Genomic DNA, 24,658 nt, shown 5'->3' on the forward strand with positions numbered 1-24,658 from the left:
TGGAGTTTGGAGCTTTTCAGCAAGTGTGTGTACACACAACTATGTGTGCGTACGCACAGGTGGAAGCATGTAGTCATGCGTACGCACAACTCTCTGTGCAAACGCACAAGTGAAAAGATAGCAAGTGTGCGTACGCACAGGTGCCAGCACGTGACCTCATTTAATGCAATTCGCTGGCAGCAAATTTTGGGCCTCCAGAACCCAATCCAACTCATTTCTGAAGCTATTTCAACCCTAGTTCAAGAGGAGGCAAGGGGAGGGTAATTAAGTTTAGCTTTAGTAACATGTTTTAGGTTATTCTAGAGAGAGAAGCCCTCTCTTCTCTCTAGAATTAGGATAGATTTAGTTAATTTTCTCTTAGATTGATGCTTTAATTCTTGTCTTGATTTAGTTTTCTTACTATTTCTTTTTCTAACTTCTTACGTCTTTTAGTTTTACTTGTTATTTCTTTTATTTGGTTATTTTATTGTTAATGAACTCTTGTTAATTTGAATTTCTATTAATGCAATTTAATGTTTCTTTGTTTATTGTTATTTAATTGAGTTGTTATTATTATTTTCTTATATTTGCTAGCTTTAGAATTTATTATTATTGCAATTTAATATGATTTTATTTTCATGCACACCAAGTGTTTGATAAAATGATTGGCTTAGTTTTAGTATAGTTTTTCCCCACTCTTGGCTTGGAATTGAGGACTTTGGTGACCTTGAGTCATTGATGTCCATTCTTGATTGAAATATTAGGGTAGTTAATTGATTTGGTTTTCACTAACTCTAGTCTTTCACTAAGCTAATTAGTGAGTAGACTAGGACTTGTGAATTGAGATCAATTATGCCTATTTGACTTATCCTCAATATTAGGATTGACTAAATAGGATTAACTCTTCATAATCATCATATGTTTGTGGTCAATGGCTAGGATAGGTAACCTTGATTCTCAATCCTTGCCAAAAAGTTCCTTAACATTTGAATTTTTATTCCTTTTGATTAATTGCTTGAGTTTAATTGATTTTGATATTTAGTTATTATTTCCTCATTTACTTTCTTGCTATTTACATTACTTGCTTCTCTTGCCATCAACCCCCATTCTCTCATAGCCAATAATTGATAACTCAATTGCAATTCCTAGGGAGAACGACCCGAGACTTAAAACTTCCGGTTAATTTGATTTGACTTGTGACAATTCTTGAATTAAACTTTGATGTTGGGATTTAATTGCCAGTTTGGACTATGCTATCAACGAAGAAGTTCTCTTTTCTAGAGTGAAATTCTAAACCGGCACAAATCCTACACAACAGAGAGCTCATAGGAAAAAAACTCAAAACAAATAGAAAGAGACCAATAATACTATATATCTAAACAAAAAGTGTAATCATCAAAACATACATAACATAAAAAAAATTTGATTCCACTAAGAATTTTACCTGTTCTAGTAAGTGAAGAACCTTTACTCTATTAGCAGCTTCCTCCTCGCTCTTGTAAAGCCCAAAAACTCCCATGAAAAAACACCCACCAAAATAATTTTTAAAAAATTAATTTGATTTGATTAAATTAACAAATATAAACAATAACATAAACATTGAATTTAAATACAAATCCTCTCTAATTCCTTAGTCCTTTGGATATCAACAATCATTGGATCAGCCTTTGAAGTTGGCTTCATCACACCATATTGTTTCGACAATGCTCCTATTTTATCGCAACTTCCCATGATTTCAATACCAAATCAAAAGGAAAAAGGGAAAAAATCTTTTTTTTTTCCAAAAACTAAAATGTCCAAAGGAATCAAACACAATAAATGACTAAAAAAAAGAACGATTGATCATCAAAATTTAAGAAGTAACTGAAAATAGTAATAAGAAAAGAAGAAAGAAAGGAAGAAAAAGAAACAGGGAATTGAAAGCAGTGAGAAGGGGATGTAATGAAAGGTTAAAAAAGAAGAGATTGCAAGGAGATTAATAGAACTCAATACACCTAGAAAAATCTGAAAGAGAAAGATGAAGCGGAAAGCCATAGAGTAGTAGCACAAGCTCACAACCAATGAAGAAGAGCATACAGAAGTCAGCAAAGAGAGTGCTTTTGTGTTAATGTTGCAAGTATGAGGAGAGTGTATGAAGTTAGTCCCATATCAAAGAAAACAAAGAAGAGTGAGGAGTTTATAAAATGAGAGACCTATTAACTTACTATCTTAATGTTTTGAGTTGGATGTGGTGTCTTCTCATCTTATATTCTTTCATTTAATTTCTCCCCGAAATCTCACCCATAGGTAATGGGTAAAATCAATTAAAGACATCAATAGTTAATAGTGTATTGACAAATAAGATTTATTTAGTTGAATAAAAGTAGAAAAAATAAAAACATCAATTTTCAACAAAACAAACATTAAAAATATGGACAGAATGAAACATAAAAAATTCAAAAAAAAAAAGGAAAAGTTATCAAATTTTAAGATATAACTATTGATTGATTAATAACTCTTTTTCTTTTTCTCTAAAAAAAAGTTCTTTTATTTTTAGAAATTCAATGAATATTGAGTTCTCGTTGGTTAGAGAAAATTTTTTTTCATGTTCGAATATTTTTATCAACACTTATATTTTTCAAAAAACATCTTTTATGGTTGATTCACAGAAAATAAATTAAACTTCTGCAATGAAGGTCATTAATAAATTTTTCTTATCATCATCATCATCATCTTTTGGTCCTATTCATCCTTTTGGTCCTATTCATCCACGGAATCATTCTAAAAAACATGCATGATCCTATCATTTTTTTTTTTTTTGGTTATATGCATGACCCTCTCTATACGTAGAGCTTCTTAGTTTCTCTAAGTGGTCTTAAGACCCTTGAGTTAAAAAAAATGTAAGGCTTAGGGGTGTAGTAGCTCTAGTGTTACTGTTGTGGGCCTAGTAGGCCTTGGGCGATGTTCATCCCAAAATGTTCCCACTATTCCGAAAATGCCCTTCCATTAGGACTCTGGAGTCTGGAGTCTGGACCGCAATTTCTTTCACGTCTCTGTTCTCCAATTCTTCGTGGTCACCATCTGAAACTATTATATAACCATTTTAACAACCCCAAAATTGTAAAATTCCTGCCTCGTATTAATATTTTCTTGATCCTAACAGAAAGTGGTGATTGTCTAATTTGGCGTTTGGATTTTTTCCCAGCAATGGCAAAAACTTGCAAGTCGCAAGAAGAAATCGCGAACGATGCGATCAAGAACGCTTTGAAGGCTCTGCGGAAGCGGCATTTGCTCGAAGAAGCCGCTCATCGCCCCGCTTTTGAAGCTCTCTCAAGACCCATCGCTTCCCAGGTCCCTCTTCCCCTTTCTCAAATTACTCACTTTAAACAAGTTTATTATTAATTCTTATATTAGGGATTCTTGAGTTGTTCATAGAGTGAATTGCAATTTCGAATTTTCTATCCCTAGTTATATTTTACATATTGTTCAGTAACAGCTCTGAAAAGTTGTTGACTTTTGATAATTCACAATTATAAGCACAGCATTTGTCTGTTAATTTTGTTGCTTGGATTGTGTCCTGTGTGCGTTTAATTGTTTGAGTGCTTTTGTGAAGTTGAATTTGGTTATGTATTTGTTTGTGTGCCTTTTGAAGGGTTCTGAGTGGAAAGAGAAAGCAGAGAGTCTTCAGTTAGAACTTCAGCAATGCTACAAAGCTCAGTCTCGGTTGTCCGAGCAGCTTGTTGTCGAAGTAGCCGAGTCCAGAGCTTTGAAAGCTTCGGTCCAGGTGAAAGAAACTGCAATTGCCGAAATGCAAAAGGAGTTGACCGAAGTGAGGTTGCGCGATATTTCTTCCTTGTTTTAACAGCCATTGATACCTTATTTTCTTCTTATAAGCTGTGCTGTTGTAGAAATTGATCACTGCTTAACTTTGCAGGGAAGAGCGCTCTCAATTAAAGTCAGACTTGGAACAAAAGATTAAGGCTCTTGAATTGGTTATGAGTGAGAATTCGGAACTCAAAGCACAACTAGAGCAGATGACTACCAAAGCCAACAAAGCCGAAGCTGAAAATAAGATGTTGATTGATCGTTGGATGTTAGAAAAGATGAAGGACGCTGAACGCCTCAATGAGGTACAATACAATATCTTCCTATTCATCATATGAACTTTATGGCATTAGATATTCAGTATTGCTGTATATACTCTATGAGGATGAATATGACTTTGGCATGACCTTATACTCAAGATTATACTATGTAAGCTTCTTGAGCCGATTGTATTAGAGTTAAATTTACCTGCAGCTAACTTGAGACTGATGCCATGATGTCACTTTGTCAAATTTGTGCTAAATGTCATGTACACATTGCATGTACTTTTGAACTTACTTTCCAATGGCTTGAAATTTGAACCTCTTCCAGTTGTTTATTTTCTTTTAAAGGAGTTAAAATGCATAGAAATCAAATTAATTCTGGTTGCTCTATGATTCTAAGTACTTGCTTTTTGTCGATTCAACTAATAATATTTTTACTGTAACTGTAGGCTAATGCGCTGTATGAAGACATGGTTCAGCGGCTAAAAGCCAGTGGTTTAGAACAACTTGCTAGGCAGCAGGTGGATGGCATAGTTCGTCGAAGTGAAGAAGGTGCTGAATTCTTTTTAGAGTCGAGTATCCCTTCCACATGTAAATACAGGCTCAATGCACATGAAGGTGGTTGTGCTGCCATATTGTTTGAGTATAATTCTAGTAGATTGATCACTGGGGGACAGGATAGGTCTGTTAAAGTGTGGGATACAAATACAGGAACTGTAAGTTCTAATCTTCATGGCTGCCTTGGTTCTGTGTTAGATCTCACTATCACCCATGATAATCGATCTGTCATTGCTGCAAGCAGCTCAAACAACTTGTATGTTTGGGATCTCAATTCAGGCCGAGTCCGTCATACCCTTACTGGCCACACCGAAAAAGTTTGTGCTGTTGATGTTAGCAAGGTTTCAAGTCGTCATGTTGTCAGTGCGGCTTATGATCGTACTATAAAAGTTTGGGACTTGATGAAAGGCTACTGCACTAACACAATCATTTTCCACAGCAACTGCAATGCTCTTTCCTTCAGCATGGATGGGCAGACCATATTTTCTGGACATGTTGATGGTAATCTTCGGCTATGGGACATTCAGACCGGCAAGCTACTTAGTGAGGTTGCTGCACATTCACTTGCTGTCACATCAATATCCCTTTCTAGAAATGGAAATGTTGTATTGACCAGTGGAAGGGATAACTTGCATAATTTGTTTGATGTGCGATCATTGGAAGTTTGTGGCACTCTGAGAGCCTCAGGTAACAGAGTGGCTTCTAATTGGAGTCGCTCCTGTATTAGCCCAGATGACAATCATGTTGCTGCTGGCTCTGCTGATGGTTCTGTCTATATTTGGTCGATATCTAAAGGCGATATTGTCAGTACTCTGAAGGAACACAGTTCTTCTGTTCTGTGTTGTAGGTGGAGTGGAATGGGGAAACCCCTAGCTTCAGCTGACAAGAATGGAATTGTTTGCGTCTGGACATGATGGCCTTTCATTCACTCCTTGGAATACACTAGCAGAATATGATCCCAACCACAAACAAGGAGTAAAAGAAATGAAGCTTGCATATACATGTAAGGGATAGTGATAAAGCTCAATGAGTTTTGATATTTCCTGGTTCAATTCTTTATTAAACATTTATATGTGCACACGGGTTATACCATCAAAATTGGCAGTGATGCATATAGTAATGTTTAACAGAAAACAATTACAACTAATCTCTCGATATGCTAATTGGAGCTTGAAATTTGATTATATCACTGTTGTAATTTGAGATTGATGCAATTTATCTGATATTACACAGCTTTCTTCCTAACTGTTAATAGAAGTTTATTTCTTTTTATCAATGTTAATGTTTTTAGCACGATTAACAGAAAGGAATTATATATGATCACTTAATGAGTTAATACTCAAAATGACCCATCAAATTGGACCCCTGACTCAATTAGGCCTTCCAATTTCCAATTGACTCAAATTGTATCTCCGAAACTTTAAGGTGTAACTCAAGTTGGCTCTTTAGTATCTCCGTCACCGAAAAAATGATATAGCACATTTAGTTGACACTTGGCACTTTCAACAGTTATATGACGTGGCCAAAATCTTAGAGGCATCAATTTAGCCCCTAACAATTTGAACATAAAAACCTAGCAAGAGTCCCAAATCTCCCAAATTAAAGTCATTTTTAGTGTGGGGAGAAGCAGCCAAGCTTCTGGGAGCTCTAGTAGATCTCGTTCGTATGGTAGCTAGGTGAGGAATGCACATCATGTTAGAGATAGGAAGGTTTTACATTGGTGTGGTGGTGGGTTGCAACCTGTTTTTTGTTGGTCTAGGATGGATGCGAATCCAAAGAGACCATTTTATAAATGCCCTAATTATAATGTGAGTTGGTTGAATGCTTGCTACTTGATTCTATGTCTTATTTCCTCAATGCTTCTTAGTTTGGTAATTGTTCTTTTTCTCTCTTTTTTTGTCGGTTTTTGGTGTTACAGACCGTTGGGAAGAAATTGTGTGATTTTTTTGTATGGGCAGATGTTGTGGAAGAAGGCATGGTTGGGAGAAATGAAACTCAAATCAGTAAAGAGCATTGGAAGATCAATCTGGGATGGAGGATTAGTGCAGTGGAAGCTGAAATTAGAGTTTTAAGATGAAATATTGTTCTGTTTGTGATTGTTGTTTTGTTTGGATTTGTAATTATAGGTCATAGATTAGGTGGGAGAAAGTAGCGAATGAAATATCAGAATGCATGTGATGTTTAGTTTTCTGCAATGAGTTGAAGGGTTTAGGCCTAGCCCTGGGGCATTAGTTTCAATTGACAGTGCTAAATTAAAGACCCAACTTTGTGAAAAATATCTCAAAGCACAGAATTGTGTACATGCATTAACAAAATTGAATAACAAAGATGAAAAGATAATGAATAGTGGTATTATTCCCATGTATCTCCACTATCATCATTGTTCATGAAAAACATTGAAATTACATAATTGGCTACTTTACACGCTACACAGGAACACAACGTGAAAGTAAGCTCAAATGAAGTACCTGAATTATTCACATCGAATGAACAGGGGAGAGTTCATAGGCATCCAAACTTCGATCAAAATAATTGCTTCAGAATTCCCAATTACTTAAAATTTAAAATGTCCTTCAATTATTATAACATTTTGATACGAACGCTTGGACTTAAATTCTTCACTTGGATTGCTTGATCTAACTTTTTTACCGGTATTAGAGGATCTGTCTCACTACCTCTATTCCAAATAGGCAAAATTTCTCACAAATTTACTAATATTTTTCTTCTGAATTCCCTCCTTAACAAGCTCTTCAAACTAAATATATATATATTCTGTGTATATTTGTGTACTAAGGTGTTCATCCATAATTTGTATTTCAACAAAAAAATAATAAACATGTACTAATGTGTCCATATCTTTGTGTCTATATCTTTAAAACCAAATGTGCCATATAGTCACTACTCACAACTTATAATAAACTATAGTTTCAAAATAGCACACTTTAATCCATCTCTCTTCTCCGCTTATATTTGAAAATTATCTTTTTTATAATCATATAAAAATCAGTATTTGATGAATAATTATACTTGTTCATACCCTAACCCAAAACATAAGCCAGGCCAAAAACCAAAAAAAGCCCAAAAAGACAGCTACCACATAACTGATCTCTTAAGAGGTTGGGCAAAACACTGCATCCCATCCTGAAGGAGTTACAACTAACTCCTAGTATCTCTCACCCATTTCTAGAAGGGAAATCTCAACAATCCCTAGATAAAAGGGACGGTTATCCACTATTTGGATCCACTCCAATGGTGGTTATTGGATCACCACTATAAATACACTGACACCCCTCAGGTATCTCTAAGTTCCAATATTATAAACCTGCTTACCCCCTTGCTAACTTAGGCATCGGAGTGTTTTTATAGGTACCACCCCCATTCTTTCACATACACAACTCGGACGACGGCTCCCAGACGTAAACCAAGTCGGAGACCACCCTCCTCTAGCGCTTGGACCTCACAAACAAGCTCAACCACCATCCGGTTCTAGGTAAGCCCCGGAACATTGGCGCCGTTGTCGGGGACCTGGAGTTCAACCCTTGATAATGGAGGATGATCAACAAACTGGTCAGACAACCACTCGACATGCATAGGATGCAAGTATATTAAAAAGAAGGTGGAATACAATTTCTATAGATACTAGAAACTCTATAAAAACTTCTCCCAATAGGCAGAAGATATCAAATAGGGATGATGATTCTACTTCTACAGTTAAATTGGATTAAATATACCAAATGGCAGAGACAAGGATAATCCACTCGTAGACACCAACCATGGTGGATGGGAAGCTACAAATTCATCACCATCATAAAAAAAAAGGAAAAAGGAAACGTGACTGATCCCAACCTCTTTGTGGAATAGGATGGACAACGGCATCCATGCCGACTTACAACGTCAGAAAAAATTATGATACCAACTCATGGTAATGGAGCAGTTACATGTTCCAACTACACAGATTTTATAAATAAATAAAATGTCCCATATTGGTCAGTAATTGAAGAAGGAAAGGAAAACATTGTTGATAAAAACAACGAAACCTTTTTTTTTAATTTATGCCAAAAAATGCAGCATCAGCCAATTTGAATGCAACTCAATCCGACAATGGATTGATGAATCTAGTTTTTTTTCATGGGATTCACATATCAATTACAACAGAGCAGTGAATAACACGAAAAATTCTTAGTTGCTCACAAGTTACATCACTGCCAAGGAATATGGAAAGAAATAATTCTGTAGTAGAATTTGATGTTGTTTGCACACCAATCAAGATGGATGGCATTCAGAAAAAAAGCACACCATAACCAAAACAAAGGAGAAGAAAGCACCGTCCCAATGTCATTGTAGAAAGCAAACCAAGACGAACTCAAAAGCCAACTGAATAAAAGAATTTTCAACTCAGACAATTCAATTGGAAAAAGAAGATACGTGAAAAAAAAAGAATAAACAAAAGTCCTACTACTCTAGTAGAAGAAGCAACTAGTCTGATTAAAGACTTAATGGCAGAATCTACAAAAAAAATGGAGATCCCTTGAAAAACGAGTTAAAACGACTAAGAAAATCGAGAGCCAACTCTAAAAAGAGCTTCATAATAGAAGAGAGATTAAAGATAAACCAAGAAAACTGGAATCTGAGCCAAGAAAAAAAGAAAGTCAGGATGACAAAGACTTAGCCTTCATTGGAGGGGACGATCTTTTCTCTAAAGAGGTCATGCGTCCAAAGGTTCCAAGAAATTTCCAACGTAGATTCCTATGATGGACCTACTGATCCACATAGCCATCTCAACAATTTCAAAGAAGTCTCCAGATCGGAATATACTGTACAAATTTCGACCTCTTTTAGAGCTCACAGAGAAAAATCTGACTTCTTTTGGAGCTCACAGAGAAAAAAAATCTGACTTCTTTTAGAGCTCACAGAGAAAGTATGACCTCTTTTAAAGGCCAGACTCTACAATGAGGTTAAAAACCTCCAGACTGATAAAGAAAAATCTGACTTCTTCTAGATCCCACGAAAAAAGTCTGACCTCTTTTAAAGGTTAGACTCTACAATGAGTTCTAAAACCTCATTGCTCACAAAAAAGAATCCGACCTCTTTAGAGCCGACAAAGGAAAAATTCGACCTCTTTTTGGAGTTTGTGAAAAAAAATCCGACCTTCTTTCATGATCAACTCTACAATGAGGTTGAAAACCTCGAAGCTTACCAGAAAGAAATTATGACTTCTTTTAAAGATCAGAGTCTATAATAAGGTCGGAAACCTCCAAGCTTAGAAAAAAAAATCCGACCTCTTTCCAAGCTTAAAAAGAAAAAGTCCGACCTCTATTCTAAGGATCCAAGCTTATGAAGATAATCTAACCTCTTTTGAGGATTCAAGTCTACAAATAAAAATCCGACTTCTTTTAGAGCTTACGAAGAAAATCCAACCACTTTTAAGGGTCAGACTACAATGAGGTTTAAAATCCCTGAACTTATAAAGAAAAATCCGATCTCTTTAAGAGCTCACAAAGAAAAATCTGACCTCTTTTGAAGGTCAGACTTTACTACATGGTCGGATAAGCTTAGAGCTTACAAAAAAAAAGTCCGACCTCTTTCTTGAGGTACGACTTCAAGAACCAAATCCCAAGCATAAATGGCCATGAGAAGGTCATACGAAAAAATTTCTCAACTGGCGACCTCGTCTTGATCCAAAATGACATTGGGCCAAAATTGGACGAAGAAAAGCTAACACCAAAATGAAAAGATCCCAACAAAGTCACTTAAGACTTGGAAAAGAACTACTACAACATATCCAACTTACTCGAAAACAATCTACCTAGATTGTGCCATGTCTACAACAAAAGGGATACTACAGCTAGAAAGCACACCTTACTTCCTAATGCACACTTTTTCTGACTTGAAGTGACAAGATCCAAAGTGGTGTAAGAAGTTATAAATACAAATTATGGTCCGACCTTATTAAGCCACTTGTACTAAAACAAGCTGGCAAAGGGTAAACCTAAAACGAATCGCAAAAACAACTTGAGGACAGCGTGATGATAATCAAACATCAACACGAAGAGAATGTAAACCCGACCTCACAACAATGTTTAAAACAAATTGAAAAAGGATGGTGATTTGTAAGAATGCCTCCTCAAGCCAAGAGATAAGTATTAGACCTTACTAGGTTGACAAAACAAGTATAAAACAAGTTATCCGACCTCCCAGAAAGAGAGTCCAAAATAACTTGTAAAAATCACATAGCAACAAATAGTAAGATTCAAGAATGACATGACTAAATGCTCGAGTCCGACTTCATGAAGTTCGACCTCGAGCAGGGGTACTATTCATGCATATGGCATAGAAGCCATGATTTTCATTGATATAAATAAAGGAAAACCAAGGACGATATTCAACATTGACGTCGGGGCACAAAAAAAGAATTCGATCTCCTTTCAGAAATTTGAGAGCAAACTCGGATAAGTAAAGAGATTTTGAGACAAAGGATGACTACAAGATTCGCCACAAATGACCTCATCCTAATAAGACATAATATCAAGTTACAGAGGTCAGGCAAAGAAAAGCTAACAGCAAACTGGATAGAACCCTACAAGATTACTGGAATCTTAGTGTTCATACATCGGTCTGAGCTACAAGATCCGAGATGATCTAAAGCAAATAGGCCGACCTCTTGGAAGGTTGGTCCATTACTGACATCTTCACAAAGAGTTCGGAAGATCGCGACAGAGGCCCAAGAAGGCTCAAGAACAAAAGGACATCGCCCACCCAAAGGCGGTTGACCAAAAGATAAAGATATCCTCCCTAAAAGATAAGATAAGATAACAAACTTATCTCAAGGAAGGTCACTTTCCACTACTATAAATACACTGGAGCACCCAGGTATAACTCATACTCTGATTCTACACAAAAACCTGCTTAAAGCCCGTGCTAACTTAAGCATCAGAGTCTCTTGCAGGTACCACCCCCCTCCGGCGATCAAGGATCAGCGACATCTCAAGGATCAGCAAGTCGGTCATAGCAGCGCTGACCACAACAGCAGATCTCCTCCGAGATCGACCTTCAGTTTCAGGTAACCCTCAGAACATTGGCGCCGTTGCCGGGGAACTTGGAAGTCATCCCGTAGCCATAGAAGACAACCTTGACAACGATCACAACTCTGGCTTGGAAGATAGAATGCCACATAAAAACACAGATGCCACACCAAAAGAAACACCTCAAAATAAGGGGGATAAACAACCCCCAAACACAGAAATCGTGGAAGCTATCCGAGAACAACAGCATCGCCTTAAACAGCTGGAACAAGAAGCCGACCGACAGCAGGAGGCCGAGCGAGACCTTTGTAGAGAAACAAGACGACGTCGAGAGCAGGAGGACAAGCTCCTAAAGCTCGAAGCTGATCTCAAAACTAAGACCACTCGATCCAGCCACAAGGACAACCCCCACAAGGACCAAGATCCGTTCATAAAAGAGATCATGAAGGCTAAAGTCCCGAAGGATTTCAAAGCCCCCGACATGACTCTGTATGATGGTACGTCTGATCCAAGCTATCACCTCAGCAATTTCAGAAGTCGGATGTATCTTACGGATGCCTCAAATGCAATCCGTTGTAAAGTTTTCCCGACCACTTTGACCAAGACGGCAATAAAGTGGTTCGACAGCTTGCCGCCAAGATCAATAGCAAGCTTCGATGATCTCGCCAAGAAGTTCCTAGCCAGATTCTTCCAGCCAGAAAGACAAAGCCAAACAAGCCCCAAGCCTGTTAGGGATTAAGCAACGAGATCGGGAGAACCTCCGCAACAACATGGAAAGATTCAACAAGGCATATCTGGACATATAAAGTCTGCCAACAGAAGCAGCCATCATGGGTCTCATCAATGGTCTGCGAGAAGGACCCTTTAGCCACTCCATATCCAAAAAGCACCTGTTCCGAGGGTTACCTGAAACTGTAGGTCGATCTCGGACGAGATCTTCTGTGCTGGTCGGCGCTGATGTGTCCGACTTGTGGATGGTGGCCAGAGCCACCGTGTCCGACTTGTTGGACTTGTTGGGGATGCTGATCCTTCGTCACTGGAGGGTGGTGGTACCTACAAGGGACTCCGATGCTTAAGTTAGAAAGGGTATTAAGCATGTTTTTAGTAGAATCAGAGTATGAGTTATACCTGCCTACCTGGGTGCTCCAGTGTATTTATAATGGTGTGGAGTGACTTTTCTAGAGTCTTTGAGTGAAGTCATCTTATCTTCAAGGGAACCACCCTTATCTCTCTAGCCTTGGGCTGCCTTTGGGATTTGGGTCGTGTTCCTCTGTTTGGGCCCTTTTTCGGGCTTCTCCTTGATGGTTTGGCTGAACTCTTTGAGAAGAGGTCGGGTAATCCTGACCTGAAGAGGTCGGTTGACTTGTCGTTAGTCAGCCCGGGTCGTACAACTCGACCCAGGGCATGAATAGTGCCCCTGCTCAAGCGTGGTCTTCCTTTTGAGGTCGAGCATTGTCGATCCCTTTCTGTAGAGATTCTATTTGAATGTGGAGCATTTTTCTCACTCCCTTTAACTTTGAAAACGCGCGTTTCTTTGCTTTGGGAACGTGCGAGAGTTTTTAATAACCCATTAGCTCCTCTTTTTTGCCGTTTTCTCTCTTCTCATTTTGAATTGCCAAAAGATTTTGTTTTCAGTTTCTTCTTCTCTTTGCTTTCACCCTTCTGTTCTTGCATTTTCTGGCTTGCCTGGGACTCTTCATTTTTTTGCTCGCTCCCAAGTTTTTCACATTTTCGCTATTTTTCTGTTCCGAAGGTGACTATTGGCGCTTCGTTTTTGTTCGGAAGGTGATTGCTTGGCGCGGCCTCGTTTGTTGCCTCATCTTCTCAGCGTTTATCGTCTCTTCCCTGTTGCAGGTAGGTCTTCTTTCTCTTCTCTTTTTCATGTCGTTCTTTTTCATGCTTGGATATTGTGAAAGTTTGAGTCTTTGCTTGGGAAAAGTTGGAAAGTTTGAATCTTCCTTTGCTTGCTGTGTCTGATTGTTTCTGCCATGTATGCTGTTTTAGGGCTTCTTTAATTTGTAGAACCCTTCATTGTTTCTTGGTAGTTGACATATTTAGGGTTTTGAAATGTTGTTACTGCTTCTGTTTGTGTCATCGCATTTGAAGTTTTGGGATGATGAACTGTTTGATTTTTGAAAAAGGTTGCTTCTTTGATGATTTTCTTTTGGCATGTTTGATGCATCGATAGTTCCCTCTGCTAATAGAAAAAAGGCTACACTTTTGATGACTTTCTGGTTCGTGATTTTCCTTTCGGGTGTTGCTTTGTTGAAAAAAGAGTTATTTTCTTGTTAGGAAGTGTCGAGATGTAGGCTTGTAGATTTTTCTTGAGTTCTTATTTCATCATTACCTCCAAAGGATGCCCCTGGATCTTTGGTGTGAGTCTTGGGGTCTCCTTTTGCTGTTGTATCTGGCTTCTTAACATTTGCGTGCTTTAGTCCGAGTTGTTTTCTTTGCCTTGCCCGAGTTGTTTAATTAGTAACCCATTTTCTTTTTTCTTACTGTAGGACTTAGTTGATCATGTATTCTCGCAAAAATATTGTCGAGACCTCCTCCAAAGTCCTTGAGGGCATGTCTGACTGGCTGGATTCCCTTGTCTTGATGTGTGTTTCAGTAGTTAATTCTGAGTATATCGTGGAGCTTATAAAATATCACCGGATCTGTAGTAGTAGGGATCAGGAGAAAAACTACGAATTGGTAGAGCCTGATTCTGATGAAAGGATTTACTTTCCTTCTCTAACCCAGGGGGGCGCCCCTTCTTTTACGCTTACGACTACTTTTTTAGCCAAATGAATATCACCCTTCCCTTTACCTCCTTTGAGACCGACTTGTTGTGGTCGTGTAATGTAGCTCCATCTCAGCTCCATCCGAACTCCTGGGGCTTTATCAAGATCTTTCAGTTGCTTTGCTAAGAGTTGGATGTTAAACCTTCTCAAACTCTCTTTGTTTACCTCTTTGTCTTGACCAAGCCTAGGACTACCAAAAAGAAAGCTTCTTGGATTTCTTTCAAGTCTGCCCAAGGACATAAAGTGTTTTCTATGTATGATGAATCTTTTGGGGATTTTAAGAACTAATTTTTTAAGGTCCGAGCTGTTGAGGGAGCTCGACCATTTTTCTTGGAGTGGAATAATGAACCTGCCTTCCCCTTATGTTGGCAAAAGAATGTTGTAGTATCTAGATATACGTGGGAGATGCTTGATGAGGTCGAGCAGGCTTTTGTGAATTTGTTGGAGGGTATTTGGGGGCAACCTCCCCATCTCGACACAAAGAGATTCTTAGGAGACCCTTCCCTTGTCCGAGCTGAGTTGGGTAGTGGTCGACTTCTTTTTGCTTTGTTTGCTTGCTTTTTGTTTCTTCTTCTTTCAGTTTTGTAACTTGTTTTGCTTTGTTTTTTCAGAGATGGTAAAAAATAATGATTCCATGAAGGCTTTTAAAAAGGCGAGAAAAGTTACAGCAGCCCAGCACATCTCGGCTAAGGCTGCTGGGGAAGGATCTTCTCAGGTTCCTCCTAAGAAGCCTGTCTTGAGCACTACTGGGCCGAGGAAGGTGATTTCTACTCCTCAGGTCCATTTGGTTGATCCCCCCAGACTTCTGCTGCTACCTCTTCTCCTTCTGCCAGACCTCTTCCAAAAAAAAAAACAGAGGACTGTTGAGCCTTTTAATCTGGACGCCCCTAATTTTGATGTTGTTGGTTTTTTCGATCAACAAATTTCTCCTTATGGCATTGTTCCTACTGATGATGTCTCCATTCTTCACCATTTGAACTTCATTACCCGAAGCAGTATCAAAATGGCACACATGGGAGCAGCCTTATACCGAATTGCTCAAGACCTTCCTATTCATGCGACAAAGGCTTTCATAGAGGAGGCCAAATCGGAATTTGACAGGATTAAGAGGTTGAAGGAGGAGCTTGAGGTGAAGGTGGCGAAGCTGGAAAAAGAGTTGGAGGGTGAGAAGGCTCGAGCTACTGCTGCGGTGGCTTCTGCGAATCTGGCTGAGGATATGGCGTTGAAGCATAAGAAAAGCTATGTCCTCACTTATGGTGAGGTGATGGAGCTTAGGGAGAGGTTGGAATCTGCTCGGGCTGATTACGCCGAGCTTTAGGGCCATCTCGTGGGCAGTGTGACTGCTGCTTATGAGAATTTGAAGGAACAGGTCCGAGTTCTTGCTCCCGAGCTCGACCTGTCTCTCTTCAGCTTAGATAATATTGTGGAAAATGGGAAGATCGTCCCTGCCCCAGATGAAGATGATGATGATGCAGATCCACGTCCTGTGCCACCCACCAAGGCTTCTGTTGCCCCGACTTCTTCAACTCCTGCAGCCGAGGTCGACCACCCTGATTCGGATCCTGATGTTCAGATCCTGAATCGGGCAGATGGGACTATCGATGCTGTCCCTCTTCAGACTCATCCTCCTTCACCCCGAGATGCTGCCATTGGGGAGTCTTTGAATCCTTTATAGTTTTCTTTGATGTATTGTGTATAGCCCGGTCTGTAGGCTTTTAAACTCTTATTTCTGTAACTTGTGGTCTGCTTTGACTTGGATATTTTGGTTGCTTTTCTATAGCAACTCTATGTAGAAAAACAAAGTAGTTTCTTTAAGCAATTGAGGTCGGCTTTTTCGGATGGCCTCTGGAACTTTTTATTATGCCAGCTTTGTTGTTTTGTGATATGCTTTGTATGCAGCTTTGTTCAGAACTTCCAGGCATCTTTAGAGTGTTGGCATCTTGATGTCTGACCTCTTTTGATATACTTTATTTTGCTTTCTGTGTTTTAGTCGAAATGGCTTTTGAGGCTAGCTTTGTTCGACTTATTCTTTGTAGTATTTCCCATGGTATGTCGATTTTGGTGAAGTTATGGTTGAGTCGTGCCCCTTCTAGCACATGTCTTTTACTAGGCTTTTTTAGTAATCCCTTGGGTTTACTTTTTTACTACTCTGTCGCTTGGAATTGGCTTTAGGCCGACTACTTCATCTCGGTCCGCTTTTAAGTTATTTCTAGTAATCCATTTTATTTGGACCTTTTCAGGTCTCTTTTTATGGATTACTTCTTTATAACTTTTTGTAGCTTTGTCAGGCCAACTTCATCATGTCAGTCCCTTCTAAGTTATTTCTAGTAATCCATTTTATGTGGACCTTGTCAGGTCTCTTTTTATGGGTTACTTCTTTATAAATTTTTGTAGTTGGGCCGACTTCATCATGTCGATCCTTTCTAAGTTATTTCTAGTAATCCATTTTCAGGGCTGGCCAGGCCTCTTTTCTATGGGTTACTTTTTATAACTTTTTGTCGCTTTAATCTGGCCCGACTTTTTTTGTCGGTCCATTCTAAGTTATTTCTAGCAATCCATTTTTTGTTTCAGACCTCGTCAGGCCTCTATTCATGGATCGCTTTTTCATAACTTCTTGCATTATTCTGTTTTTGTCGCTTTTCATCTTCCCGATTTTGATCCTCGCTTGGCCGACCTTTGATGAATTCGGTTTTCATCTTCGTCGACCTTATCATGATCGAGCAGTGACTTTGGTTTTTACTTTTTGCCAATCTGTAGCTTTATAATCGGGTGATGAATTTTTACCTTTCAGATTAATGCATCTTGATAAAGAGATTTTGTAGAGAATCTGAAAAGTTTTATTCAAGTAGAAAAATAGACATGTAGGCAAAAAGTATATATACATGCGGGTGCTTACCCTTATTAGTCAGGTAATTTTGCATATCTTGGCTTGGTGCCTCGTTAAAAAAACTTTTCAGGAAAAAGAGTGCACTTTCCGACTTAAGATCCTTTTATTACCTCCTAACTATAATACCTTCTTAGGTTGCAGGCGTGCCATGACCTTGGTAGCTCTCGTCCCTCGAGTTCGGATACTTTGTAGTAGCCTCTTCCTAATACCTCTGTGACTCGGTAGGGTCCTTTCCAGTTAACTGCTACCTTTCCTTCTCCGGGTCGACTTGTTTCGATATCATTTCGGATTAGGATGAGGTCATTGTTGGTGAAGCTTCGCTGCACTACCTTTTGGTTGTACCATGAGGCCATGTGACACTTTAACGCCTCTTCCTTGATCCGAGCTCTTTCTCGGACTTCCGGAAGTAGGTCGAGCTCTTCCCTTTGAAATTGGGAGTTGGCCTCTTCATTGTAGTAGATCGTTCTGGGGGATTCTTCTTCGATTTCTACCGGAATCATTGCCTCCATTTCGTAAGCCAATCGGAAAGGTGATTCCTTTGTGGTGGAATATGGAGTTGTCCGATATGCCCATAGGACTTGTGGGAGCTCTTTAGCCCAGGCTCCCTTTGCGTCCTGTAATCTCCGTTTTAACCCAGTCAATATGACTTTGTTAGCTGCTTCTGCTTGTCCATTAGCTTATGGGTGTTCTACGGATGTAAATTGATGTTTTATTTTCAAGTCTGTTACTAACTTCCTGAAGCCTGCGTCTATGAATTGAGTTCCAATATTTCTATATAAGAACTTCTGACTTCTTTGCGTAGTGGCATTGGCTAGGGGCTCTGCTTCAATCCATTTTGTAAAATAATCTACCCCTACGATTAGGAACTTGACCTGTCCCAATCCTTGAGGAAAGGGCCCGAGGAGATCGAGTCCCCACTTTGCAAATGGCCAAGGTGATGTTATGCTGATGAGCTCCTCTGGTGGGGCGATGTGGAAGTTAGCATGTTTTTGACATGGTGGACATGTCTTGATGAACTCGGTGGCCTCTTTTTGTAAAGTTAGCTAAAAGAATTTGGCTCGGAGTACTTTCTTGGCAAGAGCTCGAGCTCCGAGACGATTGCCACATGTGCCACTGTGTATCTCTTCCAAGACTTCTTTTGTGTTAGGGGTGGGTACACATTTTAGTAGGGGCGTTGAAATTCCTCTCTTGTATAGGATGTTGTTTATGATGGTGTAATATTGTGCCTCCCGCTTTAACCTCTTTGCCTCCTTTTTATCCATAGGGAGTATCTCTGATTTGAGGTAGCTGATTACGGGAGTCATCCACCCTTGATCCTGACCTGATATTTCTAGGACTTTGTCTTCTTCCAAGATTGACGGGTTCTGTAGTTTTTCCTGGATGAGGCTTCTATTATTGCCCCCTGGTTTGGTGGTAGCTAATTTCGAGAGTGCGTCAGCTCGGGCATTTTGTTCTCGAGGTATATGTTGGATCTCGTATTCCTTGAATTGTCCGAGTTGTTCCTGGGTTTTGTCCAGGTACTTTTTCATGGCAGGGTCTTTAGCTTGGTAGGTCCCTGCTATTTGTGAGGTGACAACTTGTGAATCACTGAAGATGACAAGTTTTTGGGCCCCACCTCTTTAGCCAGCTTCAAACCAGCCAATAACACCTCGTACTCAGCCTGGTTATTGGAGGCAGGGAACTCAAACTTCAGGGAGAGTTCGATTTGGGTTCCCTAATTGCTTTCTATTATCACACCTGCTCCACTCTCAGTTTTATTTGAAGAGCCATCCACGTAAAGATTCCAATTTGTAAGGACTTCTGGGGTGTCAGTATACTCTGCGACGAAATCGGCCAGATATTGGAATTTGATGGCTATCAGAGTTTCATATTGAAGGTCGAATTCAGATAACTCGACCGCCCATTGTAGGATTCTTCCTGCTAAATTTGTTTTCTGTAGAATGCTTTTCATGGGTTGGTTGGTTCAAACCTTGATGGTGTGAGCTTGAAAATATGGGCGAAGTCGTCGAGAAGTTAGTATGAGAGCATAGGCAAACTTCTCTATTTTTTGATAGTTCAGCTCGGATCCCTGTAGTGCTTTGCTGATGAAGTATACGGGTTGTTGTCCACTTTCATCCTCCCTGACTAGTGCTGAAGCTACTGTCTGACTTCCTACTGCAAGGTATAGTATAAGTGCTTCTCCTTTTCATGGTCGGGTGAGGATGGGTGGTTGTCTCAGGAATTTTTTAAACTCTTGAAAGGCTTGTTCGCACTCAGGTGTTCATTCAAACTTCTTTCCCTTCCTTAGAGTGGCATAGAAGGGGAGAGATCTTATGGCCGATCCGGCTAGAAATCTGGACAAGGCTGCTAGTCACCCGTTGAGTTGTTGCACCTCTTTGACACAGTTCGGGCTTTTCATGTCGAGTATGGCCTGACACTTGTCTGGGTTTGCTTCTATTCCTCTTTGTGTGAGCATGAATCCCAGGAATTTGCCGGCTTCTACTGCAAAGGTGCATTTTGCAGGATTAAGTCTCATGCCATACTTTCGTATAGTATTGAACACTTGGGCGAGGTCAGATAGTAATGACTCCTCGCTTTGTGTTTTTACTAACATGTCATCCACATATGCCTCCATAAGTTTCCCGATATGGTCTGCGAAGACCTTGTTCATTAGTCTTTGATACGTGGCTCCTGCATTTTTGAGTCCAAATAGCATGACGACATAGCAGTAATTTGCTTTTGGGGTTAAGAATGAGGTTTTTTCTTGATCGGGTGGATACATCGGGATTTGGTTGTATCCCGAACAAGCGTCCATAAACGAGATGTATTTGTATCTGGAGGAGGCATCCACTAGGGAAACAATACTTGGGAGTGGATAGGGATCTTTTGGACAAGCTTTGTTGAGATCGGTATAGTCGGTGCACATCCGCCACTTCCCATTTGATTTCTTTACTAGGACGACGTTGGCTAGCCATAGTTGGTATTTGACTTCTCTTATGAGTCCTGCCTCTAGTAAAGCTTGTACCTGTTCTTCCACAGCTTGGGATCTTTCTGGTCCGATCTTTCTACGCCTCTGCTGTACCGGCTGAGATCCTAGATATACTGCCAGTTTGTAGCACATTAGTTTGGGGTCTATGCCCGGCATGTCTGTGGCCTTCCATGCGAAGAGGTTGACGTTATCTTTTAAGAACTGTATCAGGGGCTCCTTTACATATCTTTTTAGGATTGCGCCAATATTGGTTGTTTTATCTGGGACATCTCCAATCTGAAATTTTTCTATCTCGCCCTTAGGTTGTGAACGAAGCTCTTCCCGACCTTGCATTCCCCCGAGTTCGATGGTGTGGATTTCTTCTCCTTTGCCTCTGAGGTTCAGACTTTCATTGTAACAGCGTCGCGCTATCTTCTGATCTCCTTTTATTGTAGCAATCCCTTCTGGAGTTAGGAATTTCATGCATAGATATGGAGTTGAAATTACTGCTGCGAGCTGGTTTAATGTTGCCCGACCTATCAGGGCATTGTAGGCTGAGCTTACGTCGACTATAACGTAGTCTATGTTGAGTGTTCTTGACCGAGTTCCTTTTTCGAAGGTTGTATGTAGTGAGATGTATCCAAGCGATTGGATTGGAGTGTCTCCTAGTCCAAACAAGCTGTTCGGATATGCTCTAAATTCTTTCTCCTGCAAGCCGAGTTTATCGAAGGCGGATTTAAACAAGATATCCGTCGAGCTTCCTTGGTCTATGAAAGAGCAGAAGATTAATGGTTTAGAGGTTATAGTAAACTCTCGTTGTAAGTATAGTTACTAAACCAAGCAATCAACCTTTCTTACAAAAGTTTTGGTTGTCACAAGTAACAAACCCCTAAATAAATTGATAACCGAAGTATTCAAACCTCGGGTCGTCTTCTCAAGGAACTGCAGGGAAGTATGTTCTTATTATTGGTTATGGAGATTGTAAATCGGGGTTCTGAGAGTGAGGAGCGAATGGTTTAATTAGAAAATAAAGTAAATGAAGAACAAGCAATTTAAATGGCGAGTAAAATAAATCAATGACTATAAATAGACTTTTGGCAAGGTATGAGAAATTAGAGGTCCTATCCTATTTATCCTTATCAATGATGATAAGAATTGAATCTTAATTCCACTTTGTTAACCTTTACTAAGATAAAGGAAGGTCAAGTGATTAATTGGTTTGATCTTCGAATCCTATTTATTTCCTAAGAAAAGATTGGGATTATTGAAGTTCAGTTTAATTAACAAAGATAACAATTATCATTCATGTTTGAGTTTGATAACTCCTGAGTTACTGATTTCTTAACCAAGACCAAAAGGAGAAAAATAAATCTACTGGAATAAAAATGTCTTCAGATGGGAATAACAATAATGTAAATAAAAGGAAAGCAATAATAAACTGAAATACCTCAAATAACATTAATTCAAAAGAGTAATCTGTAACATGGAAGAATTCATAAATTAAATTGCAAAATCAAATAACCAACTAAAGTAATGGAATGAATAAAAAGTGAAAGGGAAGCTTAAAGTAAAGGAACATTGAACCTGGGATCGAGAGTCACTCCTAAAACTAAGAGAAATCCTAAATCCTAATACTAAGAGAGAGGAGAGAACCTCTCTCTAAACTAATTCTAAATCATGAAAAACTAACTAAAGTGGTGACTCTCCCTGAATGGATGCATTCTCCCACTTCATAACCTCTGGTCTATGCCTTCCGGACTTGGATTTGAGCCAAAAAGGGATTCAGAATTCGCTGGGAGCGTTTTCTGCAATTTCTGGTGCGTGGCCTCTGTCACGCATCCGCGTGGGTCACGCGGTCGCGTCATTCGGAGTTTTCCTTGCCACGTGGCCGTGTCAGTCATGCGGCCGCGTCATATGTGTTCTGCTTAAGGCGCACGGTCGCGTTAGTCATGCGGCCGCGTCGCTGCTTCTTCGCGCTTGGCATGCGTCCGCGTCGCCCATGCAATCGCATGGATGCCAGTTTCTCCAAAAAATCTGTTTTGTGTTTTCCTTCCATTTTGTATGTTTCCTTTCCATCCTTTAAGTCATTCCTGCCTTAGAAGATCTGAAACTACTCAACACACGAATCACGGCATCGAATGGAAATAAAGGTAATTAAAATAATTAATTTTAAAGCATAGGAAACATGTTTTTCACATACATCACATAATAAGGAAGGGAAAATAAAACCATGCAATTAATATGAATAAGTGGGTGAAGGATTGAATAAATCACTCAGATTAAGCACAAAATATATCATAAAATATGGGTTTATCAGTCTACCAATGTGCGGTGAAGGTTTGCATTGGCCAATATGATAGTGATGACCATAGGATCATCATGTCCCGGGATGATGCCTGCTGCATCTTCTTGGGTGAAAGTAATGGTAGGGAGGTCGAGTGATCCTTCTCCTCCCTCGACATGATAGACTTCTTTGAGGTGTCTTTTGCGAGATAATTTTAGGATCCCCCTCCTGCAAATCCTCCGTTGATCATGTGAACGTGTCTCTCTGGGGTGTGAGGTGGTCGTTCTCTTCGTCCGGCCTCTTCGTCTCTTCTTCTTTTTCTAGGCTCTTCCAATTTGTTGGCTAAATATCGACCTAGCCATCCTTCTTTTACCAATTTCTCAATAACATATTTCAGGTCGAAGCACTCATTGGTAGGATGCCCGTAGATTCGGTGATATTCACAGTACTCCGTTCGATTTCCTCCTCCTTTCTTACTTTTGAGTGGACAAGGTGGCGAGATCCTTTCCGTATGGCATACTTCTCGGTAAACATCCACAAGAGATACCCGGAGAGGGGTATAGTTGTGGTATTTCTTAATATTCTCCCTGTGTTGGTCTTCTTTTTTCTTGGACTCCTTTTTCTTATCTCGGGAGGAGTAGGAGAATCCGGATTTTGATGTCTCTCCTAATCGAGAGTTTTCTTCCATGTTGATATACTTCTCTGCTCGTTCTTGTACTTCATTTAGAGATGTGGGATATTTCTTTGATATGGAGTGACTAAAAGGTCCCTCTCGTAGGCCATTGATGAGGCACATAATAGCTGCTTCTGTTGGCAAATTTTGTATGTACAGACATGATTTGTTGAATCTTTCCATATAATTGCGAAGACTTTTCCAGTCTCCTTGCTTGATTCCTAACAAGCTTGGAGCGTGTTTGGTTTTGTCCTTTTGGATGGAGAATCTGGCAAGAAATATTTTGGTTAGGTCATTGAAATTTGTGATGGATCTCGGAGGCAGACTGTCGAACCACTTAATTGCTGTTTTTGTTAGGATTTTCGGGAAGGCTTTGCCTCGAATAGCATCCGATTCGTCGGTGAGGTACACTCTGTTTCTGAAATTACTGAGATGATGGCTTGGATCTGATGCGTCATCGTATGGAGTCATGTCGAGAGCTTTGAAGTCTTTTGGGACTTTGGATTTCATGATTTCTTTAGTGAATGGATCTTGATCTTCGTGAGGTTTACCTTCATGACTGGATCGGGTAGTCTTGGTTTTGAGACCGACTTCAAGCTTTAGGAGTTTGTCCTCTAGTTCTCGACGTCACTTGGTTTCCTTTCGTAGGTCCTTCTCGGCTTCCCGTTGATGCTCGGCCAATTTTTTGAGCTTTTTGAGGCAATCTTGTTGAGCTTGAAGTGCCTCCATGATTTCTGAATTTGGCGAATTCTTGTCTTTGTTTAGTTGAGAAGTATCATTTGGTGTTGTGTCCGCATTCTTGTGAGGCGTCCTGTCTTCTAGATTAGAGTCATGGTCATTGTCAAGGTTGTTTGCCATGATGGTGGGATGACTTCCAGGTTCCCCCGCAACGGCGCCAAATATTCCGAGGGTTACCTGAAACTGTAGGTCGATCTTGGACGAGATCTTCTGTGCTGGTCGGCGTTGATGTGTCCGACTTATGGATGGTGGTCGGAGACGCCGTGTCTGACTTGTTAGACTTGTTGGGGATGCTGATCCTTCGTCACCGGAGGATGGTGGTACTTGCAAGGGACTCCGATGCTTAAATTAGCAAGGGTATTAAGCAGGTTTTTAGTAGAATCAGAGTATGAGTTATACTTGGGTGCTCCAGTGTATTTATAATGGTGTGGAGTGACTTTTCTGGAGATAAGATTATTATCTTATCTTATCTTTGAGTGAAGTCATCTTATCTTCAAGGGAACCGCCCTTATCTCTCTAGGCTTGGGCTGCCTTTGGGATTTGGGTTGTGTTCCTCTGTTTGGGCCCGTTTTTGGGCTTTTCCTTGATGGTTTGGCCGAACTCTTTGAGAAGAGGTCGGGTAATCCTGACTTGAAGAGGTCGGTCGACTTGTCGTTAGTCAGCCCGAGTCGTACAACTCGACCCAGGGCATGAACAACACCCAACATCTCTAAACGAGGT

At 39.9% G+C, this 24,658-nt stretch overlaps 1 protein-coding gene across 4 annotated transcripts; it reads left to right on the forward strand.

Moving 5' to 3' along the window:
• The first annotated feature begins 2,835 nt into the window (after window positions 1-2,835).
• LOC107630915 (Transducin/WD40 repeat-like superfamily protein) lies at window positions 2,836-6,998 on the forward strand. Of its 4 annotated transcripts, none has more exons than XM_016334219.3 (5): window positions 2,836-3,078; window positions 3,164-3,309; window positions 3,611-3,792; window positions 3,893-4,088; window positions 4,496-5,849. In XM_016334219.3, the coding sequence occupies exons 2-5, from the start codon at window positions 3,166-3,168 to the stop codon at window positions 5,516-5,518; spliced, it is 1,545 nt and encodes a 514-aa protein (XP_016189705.1). In that variant the 5' UTR covers window positions 2,836-3,078; window positions 3,164-3,165; the 3' UTR covers window positions 5,519-5,849. The 4 variants fall into 4 exon arrangements, 2 of the variants coding, with proteins under 2 accessions (XP_016189705.1, XP_016189690.3); XR_001618451.3 differs by lacking the exon at window positions 2,836-3,078 and adding an exon at window positions 6,523-6,998 and having other exon boundaries at window positions 3,085-3,309; window positions 4,496-5,607; XR_001618452.3 differs by lacking the exon at window positions 2,836-3,078 and adding an exon at window positions 6,563-6,998 and having other exon boundaries at window positions 3,085-3,309; window positions 4,496-5,607.
• Window positions 6,999-24,658: the final 17,660 nt, after the last annotated feature.

Source organism: Arachis ipaensis, chromosome B1 (genome assembly GCF_059453495.1).
Source record: "Arachis ipaensis isolate K30076 ecotype BB chromosome B1, ASM5945349v1, whole genome shotgun sequence".
Lineage (NCBI taxonomy): Eukaryota > Viridiplantae > Streptophyta > Magnoliopsida > Fabales > Fabaceae > Arachis > Arachis ipaensis.